Raw genomic sequence first — 13,540 nt, 5'->3', positions numbered from 1 at the left:
GCAGTACCTAGTGTAAAGACATAATTAGCTCTGAAGTCTGCAGAACTGTGAATGCAGCTCTGGATTACATATATTAATAGTAACTAAACTAAATGCTTAATTAATGTTACGCCGAGCGCTCCGGGTCCCCGCTCCTCCCCGGAGCGCTCGCTTCACTCTCCCCGCGGCAGCGCTCCGGTCACGTCCTCTGACCCGGGGCGCTGCGATTCCGCTGCCAGCCGGGATGCGATTCGCGATGCGGGTAGCGCCCGCTCGCGATGCGCACCCCGGCTCCCCTACCTGACTCGCTCTCCGTCTGTTCTGTCCCGGCGCGCGCGGCCCCGCTCCCTAGGGCGCGCGCGCGCCGGGTCTCTGCGATTTAAAGGGCCACTGCGCCGCTGATTGGCGCAGTGGTTCCAATTACTGTGTTCACCTGTGCACTTCCCTATATCACCTCACTTCCCCTGCACTCCCTTGCCGGATCTTGTTGCCTTAGTGCCAGTGAAAGCGTTCCTTGTGTGTTCCTTGCCTGTGTTTCCAGACCTTCTGCCGTTGCCCCTGACTACGATCCTTGCTGCCTGCCCCGACCTCCTGCTACGTCCGACCTTGCTTTTGCCTACTCCCTTGTACCGCGCCTATCTTCAGCAGCCAGAGAGGTGAGCCGTTGCTAGTGGATACGACCTGGTCACTACCGCCGCAGCAAGACCATCCCGCTTTGCGGCGGGCTCTGGTGAAAACCAGTAGTGGCTTAGAACCGGTCCACTAGCACGGTCCACGCCAATCCCTCTCTGGCACAGAGGATCCACTACCTGCCAGCCGGCATCGTGACAGTAGATCCGGCCATGGATCCCGCTGAAGTTCCTCTGCCAGTTGTCGCTGACCTCACCACGGTGGTCGCCCAGCAGTCACAACAGATAGCGCAACAAGGCCAACAGCTGTCTCAACTGACCGTTATGCTACAACAGTTACTACCACAGCTTCAGCAGTCATCTCCTCCGCCAGCTCCTGCACCTCCTCCGCAGCGAGTGGCCGCTCCTGGGATACGCTTATCCTTGCCGGATAAATTTGATGGGGACTCTAAGTTTTGCCGTGGCTTTCTTTCCCAATGTTCCCTGCATCTGGAGATGATGTCGGACCTGTTTCCCACTGAAAGGTCTAAGGTGGCTTTCGTAGTCAGCCTTCTGTCCGGAAAAGCCCTGTCATGGGCCACACCGCTCTGGGACCGCAATGACCCCGTCACTGCCTCTGTACACTCCTTCTTCTCGGAAATCCGAAGTGTCTTTGAGGAACCTGCCCGAGCCTCTTCTGCTGAGACTGCCCTGTTGAACCTGGTCCAGGGTAATTCTTCCGTTGGCGAGTATGCCGTACAATTCCGTACTCTTGCTTCAGAATTGTCCTGGAATAATGAGGCCCTCTGCGCGACCTTCAAAAAAGGCCTATCCAGCAACATTAAAGATGTTCTGGCCGCACGAGAAATTCCTGCTAATCTACATGAACTTATTCACCTAGCCACTCGCATTGACATGCGTTTTTCCGAAAGGCGTCAGGAACTCCGCCAAGATATGGACTCTGTTCGCACGAGGCGTTTCTCCTCCTCGGCTCCTCTCTCCTCTGGTCCCCTGCAATCTGTTCCTGTGCCTCCCGCCGTGGAGGCTATGCAGGTCGACCGGTCTCGCCTGACACCTCAAGAGAGGACACGACGCCGTATGGAGAACCTCTGCCTGTACTGTGCTAGTACCGAACACTTCCTGAGAGATTGTCCTATCCGTCCTCCCCGCCTGGAAAGACGTACGCTGACTCCGCACAAGGGTGAGACAGTCCTTGATGTCTACTCTGCTTCTCCACGTCTTACTGTGCCTGTGCGGATGTCTGCCTCTGCCTTCTCCTTCTCTACAGTGGCCTTCTTGGACTCTGGATCTGCAGGAAATTTTATTTTGGCCTCTCTCGTCAACAGGTTCAACATCCCGGTGACCAGTCTCGCCAGACCCCTCTACATCAATTGTGTAAATAATGAAAGATTGGACTGTACCATACGTTTCCGCACGGAGCCCCTTCTTATGAGCATCGGATCTCATCATGAGAGGATTGAACTTTTGGTCCTCCCCAATTGCACCTCGGAAATTCTCCTTGGACTTCCCTGGCTTCAACTTCATTCCCCTACCCTGGATTGGTCCACTGGGGAGATCAAGAGTTGGGGGTCCTCTTGTTCCAAGAACTGTCTAAAACCGGTTCCCAGTAACCCTTGCCGTAACTCTGTGGTTCCTCCAGTAACCGGTCTCCCTAAGGCCTATATGGACTTCGCGGATGTTTTCTGCAAAAAACAAGCTGAGACTCTACCTCCTCACAGGCCTTATGATTGCCCTATCGACCTCCTCCCGGGCACTACTCCACCCCGGGGCAGAATTTATCCTCTCTCTGCCCCAGAGACTCTTGCCATGTCCGAATACGTCCAGGAGAATCTAAAAAAGGGCTTTATCCGTAAATCCTCCTCTCCTGCCGGAGCCGGATTTTTCTTTGTGTCCAAAAAAGATGGCTCCCTACGTCCTTGCATTGACTACCGCGGTCTTAATAAAATCACGGTTAAGAACCGCTACCCCTTACCCCTCATCTCTGAACTCTTTGATCGCCTCCAAGGTGCCCACATCTTCACTAAATTGGACTTAAGAGGCGCCTATAACCTCATCCGCATCAGAGAGGGGGACGAGTGGAAAACGGCATTTAACACCAGAGATGGACACTTTGAGTATCTGGTCATGCCCTTTGGACTGTGCAACGCCCCTGCCGTCTTCCAAGACTTTGTCAATGAAATTTTTCGTGATCTGTTATACTCCTGTGTTGTTGTATATCTGGACGATATCCTAATTTTTTCTGCCAATCTAGAAGAACACCGCCAGCATGTCCGTATGGTTCTTCAGAGACTTCGTGACAACCAACTCTATGCCAAAATTGAGAAATGTCTGTTTGAATGCCAATCTCTTCCTTTTCTAGGATATTTGGTCTCTGGCCAGGGACTACAGATGGATCCAGACAAACTCTCTGCCGTCTTAGATTGGCCACGCCCCTCCGGACTCCGTGCTATCCAACGCTTTTTGGGGTTCGCCAATTATTACAGGCAATTTATTCCACATTTTTCTACCATTGTGGCTCCTATCGTGGCTTTAACCAAAAAAAATGCTGATCCCAAGTCCTGGCCTCCTCAAGCAGAAGACGCCTTTAAACGACTCAAGTCTGCCTTTTCTTCGGCTCCCGTCCTCTCCAGACCTGACCCTTCCAAACCCTTCCTATTGGAGGTTGATGCCTCCTCAGTGGGAGCTGGAGCTGTTCTTCTACAAAAAAATTCTTCCGGGCATGCTGTCACTTGTGGTTTTTTCTCTAGGACCTTCTCTCCAGCGGAGAGGAACTACTCCATCGGGGATCGAGAGCTTCTGGCCATTAAATTAGCACTTGAGGAATGGAGGCATCTGCTGGAGGGATCAAGTTCTCCTGTTATTATCTACACCGACCACAAAAACCTCTCCTACCTCCAGTCTGCCCAACGGCTGAATCCTCGCCAGGCCCGGTGGTCTCTGTTCTTTGCCCGATTTAATTTTGAGATTCACTTTCGTCCTGCCGATAAGAACATTAGGGCCGATGCTCTCTCTCGTTCCTCGGATGCCTCAGAAGTTGAACTCTCTCCGCAACACATCATTCCACCTGACTGCCTGATCTCCACTTCTCCTGCCTCCATCAGGCAGACTCCTCCAGGAAAGACCTTTGTTTCTCCTCGCCAACGCCTCGGAATCCTCAAATGGGGTCACTCCTCCCATCTCGCAGGTCATGCGGGTATCAAGAAATCTGTGCAACTCATCTCCCGCTTCTATTGGTGGCCGACTCTGGAGACGGATGTTGCGGACTTTGTGCGAGCCTGCACTATCTGTGCCCGGGATAAGACTCCTCGCCAGAAGCCCGCTGGTTTTCTTCATCCTCTGCCTGTCCCCGAACAGCCTTGGTCTCTGATTGGTATGGATTTTATTACTGATTTACCCCCTTCCCGTGGCAACACTGTTATTTGGGTGGTCGTTGATCGATTCTCCAAAATGGCACATTTCATCCCTCTTCCTGGTCTTCCTTCTGCGCCTCAGTTGGCTAAACAATTTTTTGTACACATTTTTCGTCTTCACGGGTTGCCTACGCAGATTGTCTCGGATAGAGGCGTCCAATTCGTGTCTAAATTCTGGAGGGCTCTCTGTAAACAACTCAAGATTAAATTAAATTTTTCTTCTGCATATCATCCCCAGTCCAATGGACAAGTAGAAAGGATTAACCAGATCTTGGGTGATTATTTGCGACATTTTGTTTCCTCCCGCCAGGATGACTGGGCAGATCTCCTCCCATGGGCCGAATTCTCGTATAACTTCAGGGTCTCTGAGTCTTCCTCCAAATCCCCATTTTTCGTGGTGTACGGCCGTCACCCTCTTCCCCCCCTCCCTACTCCCTTGCCCTCTGGTCTGCCCGCTGTGGATGAAATTTCTCGTGACCTTTCCATCATATGGAGAGAGACCCAAAATTCTCTCTTACAGGCTTCATCACGCATGAAGAAGTTCGCGGATAAGAAAAGAAGAGCTCCCCCCGTTTTTTCCCCTGGAGACAAGGTATGGCTCTCCGCTAAATATGTCCGCTTCCGTGTCCCTAGCTACAAGTTGGGACCACGCTATCTTGGTCCTTTCAAAGTTTTGTGTCAAATTAATCCTGTCTCTTATAAACTTCTTCTTCCTCCCTCTCTTCGTATCCCTAATGCCTTTCACGTCTCTCTTCTCAAACCACTCATCCTCAACCGTTTTTCTCCCAAATCTGTTCCTCCCACTCCTGTTTCCGGCTCCTCGGACGTCTTCTCGGTCAAGGAAATTTTAGCTGCCAAAAGGGTCAGAGGGAAAAATTTTTTTTTAGTGGACTGGGAGGGTTGTGGTCCTGAAGAGAGATCCTGGGAACCTGAGGACAACATCCTAGAAAAAAGTTTGCTCCTCAGGTTCTCAGGCTCTAAGAAGAGGGGGAGACCCAAGGGGGGGGGTACTGTTACGCCGAGCGCTCCGGGTCCCCGCTCCTCCCCGGAGCGCTCGCTTCACTCTCCCCGCGGCAGCGCTCCGGTCACGTCCTCTGACCCGGGGCGCTGCGATTCCGCTGCCAGCCGGGATGCGATTCGCGATGCGGGTAGCGCCCGCTCGCGATGCGCACCCCGGCTCCCCTACCTGACTCGCTCTCCGTCTGTTCTGTCCCGGCGCGCGCGGCCCCGCTCCCTAGGGCGCGCGCGCGCCGGGTCTCTGCGATTTAAAGGGCCACTGCGCCGCTGATTGGCGCAGTGGTTCCAATTACTGTGTTCACCTGTGCACTTCCCTATATCACCTCACTTCCCCTGCACTCCCTTGCCGGATCTTGTTGCCTTAGTGCCAGTGAAAGCGTTCCTTGTGTGTTCCTTGCCTGTGTTTCCAGACCTTCTGCCGTTGCCCCTGACTACGATCCTTGCTGCCTGCCCCGACCTCCTGCTACGTCCGACCTTGCTTTTGCCTACTCCCTTGTACCGCGCCTATCTTCAGCAGCCAGAGAGGTGAGCCGTTGCTAGTGGATACGACCTGGTCACTACCGCCGCAGCAAGACCATCCCGCTTTGCGGCGGGCTCTGGTGAAAACCAGTAGTGGCTTAGAACCGGTCCACTAGCACGGTCCACGCCAATCCCTCTCTGGCACAGAGGATCCACTACCTGCCAGCCGGCATCGTGACAATTAAACTATTCATTTACAAATGTACTTATTTTTTATAGGCAGATAGGGGGGTATTGATCATTTTTACCTGTTGTCACTTTCTTTTTACCCTTTTATTTTATACTTTGGTTTTTACGGACCTGCACCAAATTTATCATTTGGCGCAAGTCCTTTAGTAATTTTGGCACAAACGCGTAATTCAGCCCTTCTAGAGCCTTACCATATTCTCCCTTTGGCATGTGCGTTTTCAATGTCAGAATATTGTTGAAGGTGATTTGCGTCAAACATGCGTCAAATACTCACAATTTTGCGCCAAAGAACAATTGATGCCATTGATAAATTACTGACCACTGCAAAAATCATACACAGGACCGTCAAAGTCCTAACAAGTTTATAAAATGACAGAGGAGAGAATGCACCAAACTTTGGTGCAAAAAGAGACTGCCCTAAAGAAATGCGCCAATGAAACACAATAAAAGACGCATAAATCCGTTGATAAATACCCTCGATTGTTTCTACATGTAATGTGATTCTTATGAACTGTACACTCAGCTTGAATAAGTGTTTGGGTAGTACTGGACCATTATTTGGCTTCTATGCATTTTTGGAAACAATACAATTACTTAGGGGGCTTTAAAATTGATGTACTAAACTACATTTGAGCGATTATTGGGGGAAAAGGAATATTTATTTAAATCATCACACTTTTTATCCAGGTTTTATAGATGGTCAATCCTCAGGATAGACTGTCAATACTAGACCAGTGGGGGGTAGACGGCATGTGTCAACCAAAGGTAAACAGTATGGAGGCTGCATAAATCTGAACAGTGAGGGTTAGAGATGAGCGAACTTACAGTAAATTCGATTCGTCACGAACTTCTCAGCTCGGCGGTTGCTGACTTTTCCTGCATAAATTAGTTCAGCTTTCCGGTGCTCCGGTGGGCTGGAAAAGGTGGATACAGTCCTAGGAAAGAGTCTCCTAGGACTGTATCCACCTTTTCCAGCCCACTGGAGCACCGAAAAGCTGAACTAATTTATGCAAGAGAAGTCAGCAACCGCCGAGCCGAGAAGTTCGTGACGAATCGAATTTACTATAAGTTCGCTCATCTCTAGTGACGGTGCCTAGAGTTTGACCCCCACCTATCTAATATTATCGGCCTATTCTGGGGATAAGCTTTCCATTTTTGGATAACCACAAAGCAAATTAGACAATGGGATCAATAGGATCACTGAACTACCTAATCTGTGGGCCACCTAACTAACCTTGATCACTGTTGATGACAAGTCTTAGAGGAATGATCCTAAGTTCTAAGGGGATAAGCTGCTGCCAGAGCTGCCACAGTGCCTTACTCCCCTCTCCCTAGTTTATTGGCTGATCCATGTATGTATTATGGTGCTAAATATAAGAGGAATTAGTTTTGGCTGAAAACATATTTGTTGGCCAGTTAGTATGACCACTTTAACTGAAATTAAACAACATAAGAAGGTCACCGAAGTTATAGTCAGACACTGACATGATGGTAATGCACAGAACAAAGGGAGATTTATCGAGCGGTCTTATAGAAAGATTCTTTTTGTCGCCCATGGTAACCATTCGGAACAATATGAGAAATGAAGGTTGAGCTGTGACTGGTTGCTATGGGCAACAAAGAGAATCTTACTAGAAGACGATAAATCTTCCCTAAGAATTCTAACAACCTGCTAGTGTGGGGGGGGGGGGGGCGTTTTTTAATGAATCTGCCACCCACAGCCATGCACTTAGGAATCTATGCTATCTCCGAGCTAGCGTAGACTTCTGCTATAGTGCATGACAGGTACTGGCATGAACTATAGTAAATCTGCTGTGGAGGCCATTCTCCCTTTTTATTCTTAGTCCTGTCCCTTTAAAAAAAAAAAAAAGTTTAAAAAATGTTTGCGCAAATCACGTTTGCACAAATTAATATTAACGGAAAAAGCTGGTGTAAAATGGTTAATAAATACCCCCACAGTATACAATCTACACACAGATATGAATGGATCTACGCACTTGATATATATGTTTAAAACATTTTTATACCAGCCGTAGCTCCATTGGTAACCTACGACATACCTTAAAGGGTTAACTCAACTGGTGCCAGAAAGTTAATTATATTTGTAAATGAGTTCTATTAAAAAAATCTTTACCCTTCTAGTACTTTTTAGCAGCTGTATGCTACAGAGGAAATTCTTTTCTTTTTGAACTTCTTTTTTGTCTTGTCCACAGTGCTCTCTGCTGACACCTGATGCCCGTAACAGGAACTGTCCAGAGCAGGAGAAAATCCCCATTGCAAACCTATGCTGCTCTGGACAGTTCCTGACATGGACAGAGGTGTCAGCAGAGAGCACTGTGAACAACACAAAAAAGAAATTCAAAAAGAAAACCGCTGCTAAAAAGTACTGGAAGGGTAAAGATTTTTTTAATAAAACTCCTTTACAAATCTGTTTAACTTTCTGGCACCAGTTGATTTAAAAAAAAAAAAAAAGTTTTCCACCGGAGTATCCCTTTAAGGTATCCTTACAGCATTATGTGAAGTCATCTGAAGTTCACATACAGTATACAGCTTTTGCATTTGGCCCGAGGACATTCAGGCTATATCTCTCATTTATGGACACTATATTTTATTGAGGAATATGCAAACTTGATTAGTCCAGTACTAAAATGACACTTTACACCAGTGTTTTCCAAAGAGTGTGTCTCCAGCTGTTGCAAAACTGCAACTCTCAGCATGCCCACACACCCAACAGCAAACTTGCATAGTCCAATACTAAAATGGCACTTTACACAAGTGTTCTCCAAACAATGTGCCTCCAGTTGTTGCAAAACTACAACTCTCAGCATGGCCGGACAGCCAACGGCTGTCCGCGCATACTGGGAGTTGTAGTTTTGAAACAGCTGGAGACACACGATTTGGAAAACACTGCTTTACACTATTGAGGTAACGTTTGAAATGGAAGTTTGTAATTCACCTATAGTAACACTGCATTAAATATAAACCAGCATTACTTTATTTATTTAGACATAATTCTTTTATACATCTGGAAACATTTGAAAGTTTCCACAAATGCCTGCACTCCTATAGAAAGAAAGATTGAATGTTAAAGGAGTAGTCTAGTAGTGGAAAACTTCTAGGAGATACGTTTCAGATTGCGGGGGGGGGGGGGGGGGGGGGGGCGACCACTGGGACCCCCCACAATCACCCGTACGGGGCCTCGGCTCTCCAGCTAGATAGCTCGTGTCGACCACCGCACGAAGCGGTGACCAACACGCCCCCCCCCTATACAGCACTATGGCAGAGCCAGAGATTGCCCCCCTTCCGGCGGACTTCCGTGAGCCCCGTAAAGGAGATCGGGGGGTCCCAGCGGTAAGACCCCCCACCATCTGAAACTTATCTCCTATACTTAGGATAGGGGATAAGTCTTCCAGTCCTGGAGAACTCCTTTAATATCTCCATAGCTGTATATTTGAGCATTTCTGTGAACTATCCATAATCTCATAAACTGCTGTGCAGGCAAGACAACTTAAATACACTGCTCAAAAAAATAAAGGGAACACTTAAACAACACAATGTAACTCCAAGTCAATCACACTTCTGTGAAATCACACTGTCCACTCAGGAAGCAACACTGATTGACATCAATTTCACATGCTGTTGTGCAAATGGAACCGACAACAGGTGGAAATTATAGGCAATTAGCAAGACACCCCCAATAAAGTGGTTCTGCAGGTGGTGACCACAGACCACTTCTCAGTTCCTATGCTTCCTGGCTGTTTTGTTCACTTTTGAATGCTGGCGGTGCTTTCACTCTAGTGGTAGCATGAGACGGAGTCTACAACCCACACAAGTGGCTCAGGTAGTGCAGCTCATCCAGGATGGCACATCAATGCGAGCTGTGGCAAGAAGGTTTGCTGTGTCTGTCAGCGTAGTGTCCATGAGGGTGGTATGAGGGCCTAACGTCCACAGGTGGGGGTTGGGCTTACAGCCCAACATCATGCAGGACGTTTGGCATTTGCCAAAGAACACCAAGATTGGCAAATTTGCCACTGGCGCCCTGTGCTCTTCACAGATGACAGCAGGTTCACACTGAGCACATGTGACAGATGTGACAGAGTCTGGAGACGCTGTGAAGAATGTTCTGCTGCTTGCAACATCCTCCAGCATGACACGTTTGGCAGTGGGTCAGTAATGGTGTGGGTTGGCATTTCTTTAGAGGGCTGCACAGCCCTCCATGTGCTTGCCAGAGGTAGCCTGACTGGCATTAGGTACCAAGATGAGATCCTCAGGCCCCTTGTGAGACCATATGCTGGTGCGGTTGGCCCTGGGTTTCTCCTAATGCAAGACAATGCTAAACCTCATGTGGCTGGAGTGTGTCAGCAGTTCCTGCAAGAGGAAGGCATTGATGCTATGGACTGGCCCGCCCGTTCCCCAGACCTCAATCCGATTGAGCACATCTGGGACATCACGTTTCGCTCCATCCACGTTGCACTACAAACTGTCCAGGAGTTGGCGGATGCTTTAGTCGAGGTCAGGGAGGACATCCCTCTGGAGACCGCCACCCCATCAGGAGCATGCCCAGGTGTTGTAGGGAGGTCATGCGGGCACGTGGAGTCCACACACACTACTGAGCCTCATTTTGACTTGTTTTAAGGACATTACATAAAGTTGGGTCAGCCTATAGTGTGATTTTCCACTTTGATTTTGAGTGTGACTCCATATCCAGACCTCCATGGGTTGATAAATTTGATTTCCATTGATAATTTTTGTGTGATTTTGTTGTCAGCACATTCAACTATGTAAAGACGAAAGTATTTCATACGATTAGTTCATTCATTCAGATCTAGGATGTGTTATCTTAGTTTTCCCTTTATTTTTTTTAGCAGTGTATTTACTAACAGCAATTCATCAACAGGTTGTTAAATGTTATTTCCTGTCTTATTCATGTAAATACTTTAATGAAAATTAAAAATGTAATAAATGTGTCTTGTGAATTCACCAACCTTTAGGTCAGTTAGCCTATACTCACCATTGTCATCATAGTACTGTAAGGGAAGCTCCATATCCTGGTCACCTGGTTCTTGGCTCAGGCAACAAATAGACATAAATAAAAGAGACAAAACAATAGTCCATCCTGGGGATAGCATTGTGCAGGTTAGTACATCAGCAGTGCAAGCCACATGCCAAATTCAGAGTGCTCGCTTATCCTAAAGGACCAGAGTGCTCACTTATCTTGAAGGACCACTTCCTTGCAATGGGAAGATGTGCCACCTATGGTAATCCGGAGATGGAGTCAGTAAAGTGGCTCCAGATAACAGCTGAAGGGCACTACACCTAAAAGTGCTGCAGCCCAAAAGTGACCACATCAATGTCACACTATAGAAAAGATGTAATGTATGGCTTTAATACGACAGCAGCCCTGAGGTCTGTATAGAGGTCCATACTGCAGTCAAGTCATTAGTTCTGGATCCATACAAGTATAGATTAAGGTCTGTAAGCAGATGGTTTGTAGAATTGGTCGGAGAACTTGCAGAAGTGAGACACTAGAAGATGCCTATGTCTTACTTTAGGGCACAAATGATGGTTCCTGGGCTGGACCACAACCAAGAAGCTTCACTTGAAGGATCAAGTAGAAGGAGAAGATGTTGCCCCAAGTCAGTCCATATGCAGAGGAGAAGTGCGGCTTGGCTTTGATAATGATGGGCAGACGTTCCCAGGTTCAGTCTTGTATGGAGATAAAGTAGTCCTGTCCTAAGGAGCAGATGTCTTTCCAGTGTCAGCCCCTGCTGTGTTCTAGTGGAAGCTCCAGTTAGGAGATTGCAGAGACTCTGCTAATAAAGCAACTAGCAATAGACTGGTTATTTTTTGTAACGTTTCTCCCTTGTGTGCCTCTTTTTCTCCCTCCCCTTTCTCAGATTTTTTTCCCTACCATTCCCTCCCTTAACACTTTTTTGCCTATGTCTTTCTAATCCTTCCCTGTTCTCCTCCTGTCCCTCCTCCCCCTCATCCCTCCTAGTTTGTTCTCTTTCTTCTATACTATCCCACACTTCTCAGATGCTCTGGTCTCTTGTCCTCCTGCTCATTATCTTTCTACCCCCTCCTGGTTTATCCTAAATTCACTCCACATTCCTCTTCTCATCTTTATATATTAGTAGTTATTAGTTGGGGGTGAATGGGAGACTGAACATTTATCTCTGTTTACCTTAAAGAGAAAGATTAGACATGATTGCACTGGGTTTCATTTGTAACCCTATACAGTGATCCCTCAACTTACAATGGCCTCAACATACAATAGTTTCAACATACAATGGTCTTTTCTGGACCATTGTAAGTTGAAACCAGACTCCACATACAATGCTACGGACAGTGCAGATCTGTGAAATGTGTCAATGGCTGGAAGAACTGACCAATCAGAATGGGCAATTTACTGGTAAAACCCCTGTATTACTGAAGCGTATGCACTGACTACAGTAGCGCCCCCTACAGTACAGGGAGGTATTACAAGTTCTGTACTACTCTTTACCTGTACCAGGGTTGGCTGCTCCTTTGGACAGCAGGTAAGGGCGGCTCCATGTTACTTTTTTAGGACACTGTGTAATGTACAGGACCCAGAAGAAGCTCCTGTCCTCTTCATAGACCAGTGTTTCCCAAGCAGGGTGCCCCCAGCTGTTGCAAAACTACAACTCCCAGCTTGCCCGGACAGCCTTTGGCTGTCCGGGCATGCTGGGAGTTGTAGTTTTGCAACAGCTGGAGGCTCCCTGCTTGGGAAACACTGACATAGACAGTGATTACAGCTTCCAGCAGATCTTTATTACTTTTTTATGTACGATCTTGCTTTATCTGTATTAGTCATCTACTTATTTTTCTTTATTCCTCACTTTTTCCTATTTTTGGATGACATTTTGGTGCCTTTAGAACCAATTACCAGGTTTCCATAGAGTTCTGGTCTCAACATACAATGGTTTCAACATACAATGGTCGTCCCAGAACCAATTAATATTGTAACTTGAGGGACCACTGTGTGCCTGCACCTTTACATTCCCCTGGAAGTGGCACACTTAAAATTCACAATAGAAGCCACTGTGTGGAACATTTCGGATCCATGAACTCTCTGCTTTATGTCTCTTTTTAAGATGCATCCAGGCTGTAAACTAGCAAATCCTGGAGCTGATCCAAAGGTATGCTGGTGTCATATTATAAGTCATAATAAGAACACACATTTTCATTCAGGGCAGATCAGTCAGGCTTCTATATCCAGTATGAGCTCATATTCTATACCTCATTGTCCCTGGGTAAAATGCATTTACTTATAGCTGCACAGACACAGACATTGTACTGTCAGAGGTGTCTGTAAATTCCTGGACAGTCCACAATAGGGAACATTTTCAAGTGTCTGTAATGAAAAAAACCTGGATGCATCTGGCATATAATTTTGTTTGTTTGTTTGGGTTATTATAATGTAGTAATCAGAATCTTACAGAGCACAGAAAATGGATTCCTATTAAGATTCTCGCCCATAGATATCTTTACGATTTATGTCAAAAAAATATGGCTTTGTATCTTAAACTAGCTGAATACCTGGCGTTGCCTGTTTTTTCCTTCCTAATCCTTGTTGGGGAGGAAAATCAACAGAGGAGGAAACTTTTGACTTCATATCCCGTCCTCATATATTGTTGTCATATCCCAACCCCATATCTCGTCCTCATACCCGACCTCCTATCCCAACCTCCTATCCAGTCCTCCTATCCCTTCCTCCTATCCCGACCTCCTATCCCCTCCTCCTATCCCGACCTCCTATCCCATCCTCCTATCCCG

At 47.3% G+C, this 13,540-nt stretch overlaps 1 protein-coding gene across 1 annotated transcript in view; it reads right to left on the bottom strand.

Annotated features, from left to right (window-relative positions):
* KCP (kielin cysteine rich BMP regulator) overlaps positions 1–11,581 on the bottom strand; it is a 117,295-nt gene extending 105,714 nt beyond the window's left edge. Inside the window, exon 1 of the mRNA XM_056573113.1 lies at positions 10,755–11,581. Within this exon, the coding sequence (XP_056429088.1) occupies positions 10,755–10,872 (118 nt within the window). The 5' untranslated portion in view covers positions 10,873–11,581. The remainder of the gene's footprint in view (positions 1–10,754) is intronic.
* Between the last annotated feature and the right edge of the window lie 1,959 nt (positions 11,582–13,540).

The sequence above is a fragment of the Hyla sarda genome, chromosome 4, assembly GCF_029499605.1.
Source record: "Hyla sarda isolate aHylSar1 chromosome 4, aHylSar1.hap1, whole genome shotgun sequence".
In the NCBI taxonomy this organism is placed as follows: domain Eukaryota; kingdom Metazoa; phylum Chordata; class Amphibia; order Anura; family Hylidae; genus Hyla; species Hyla sarda.
This window is presented reverse-complemented; position numbering and strand designations above follow the sequence as displayed.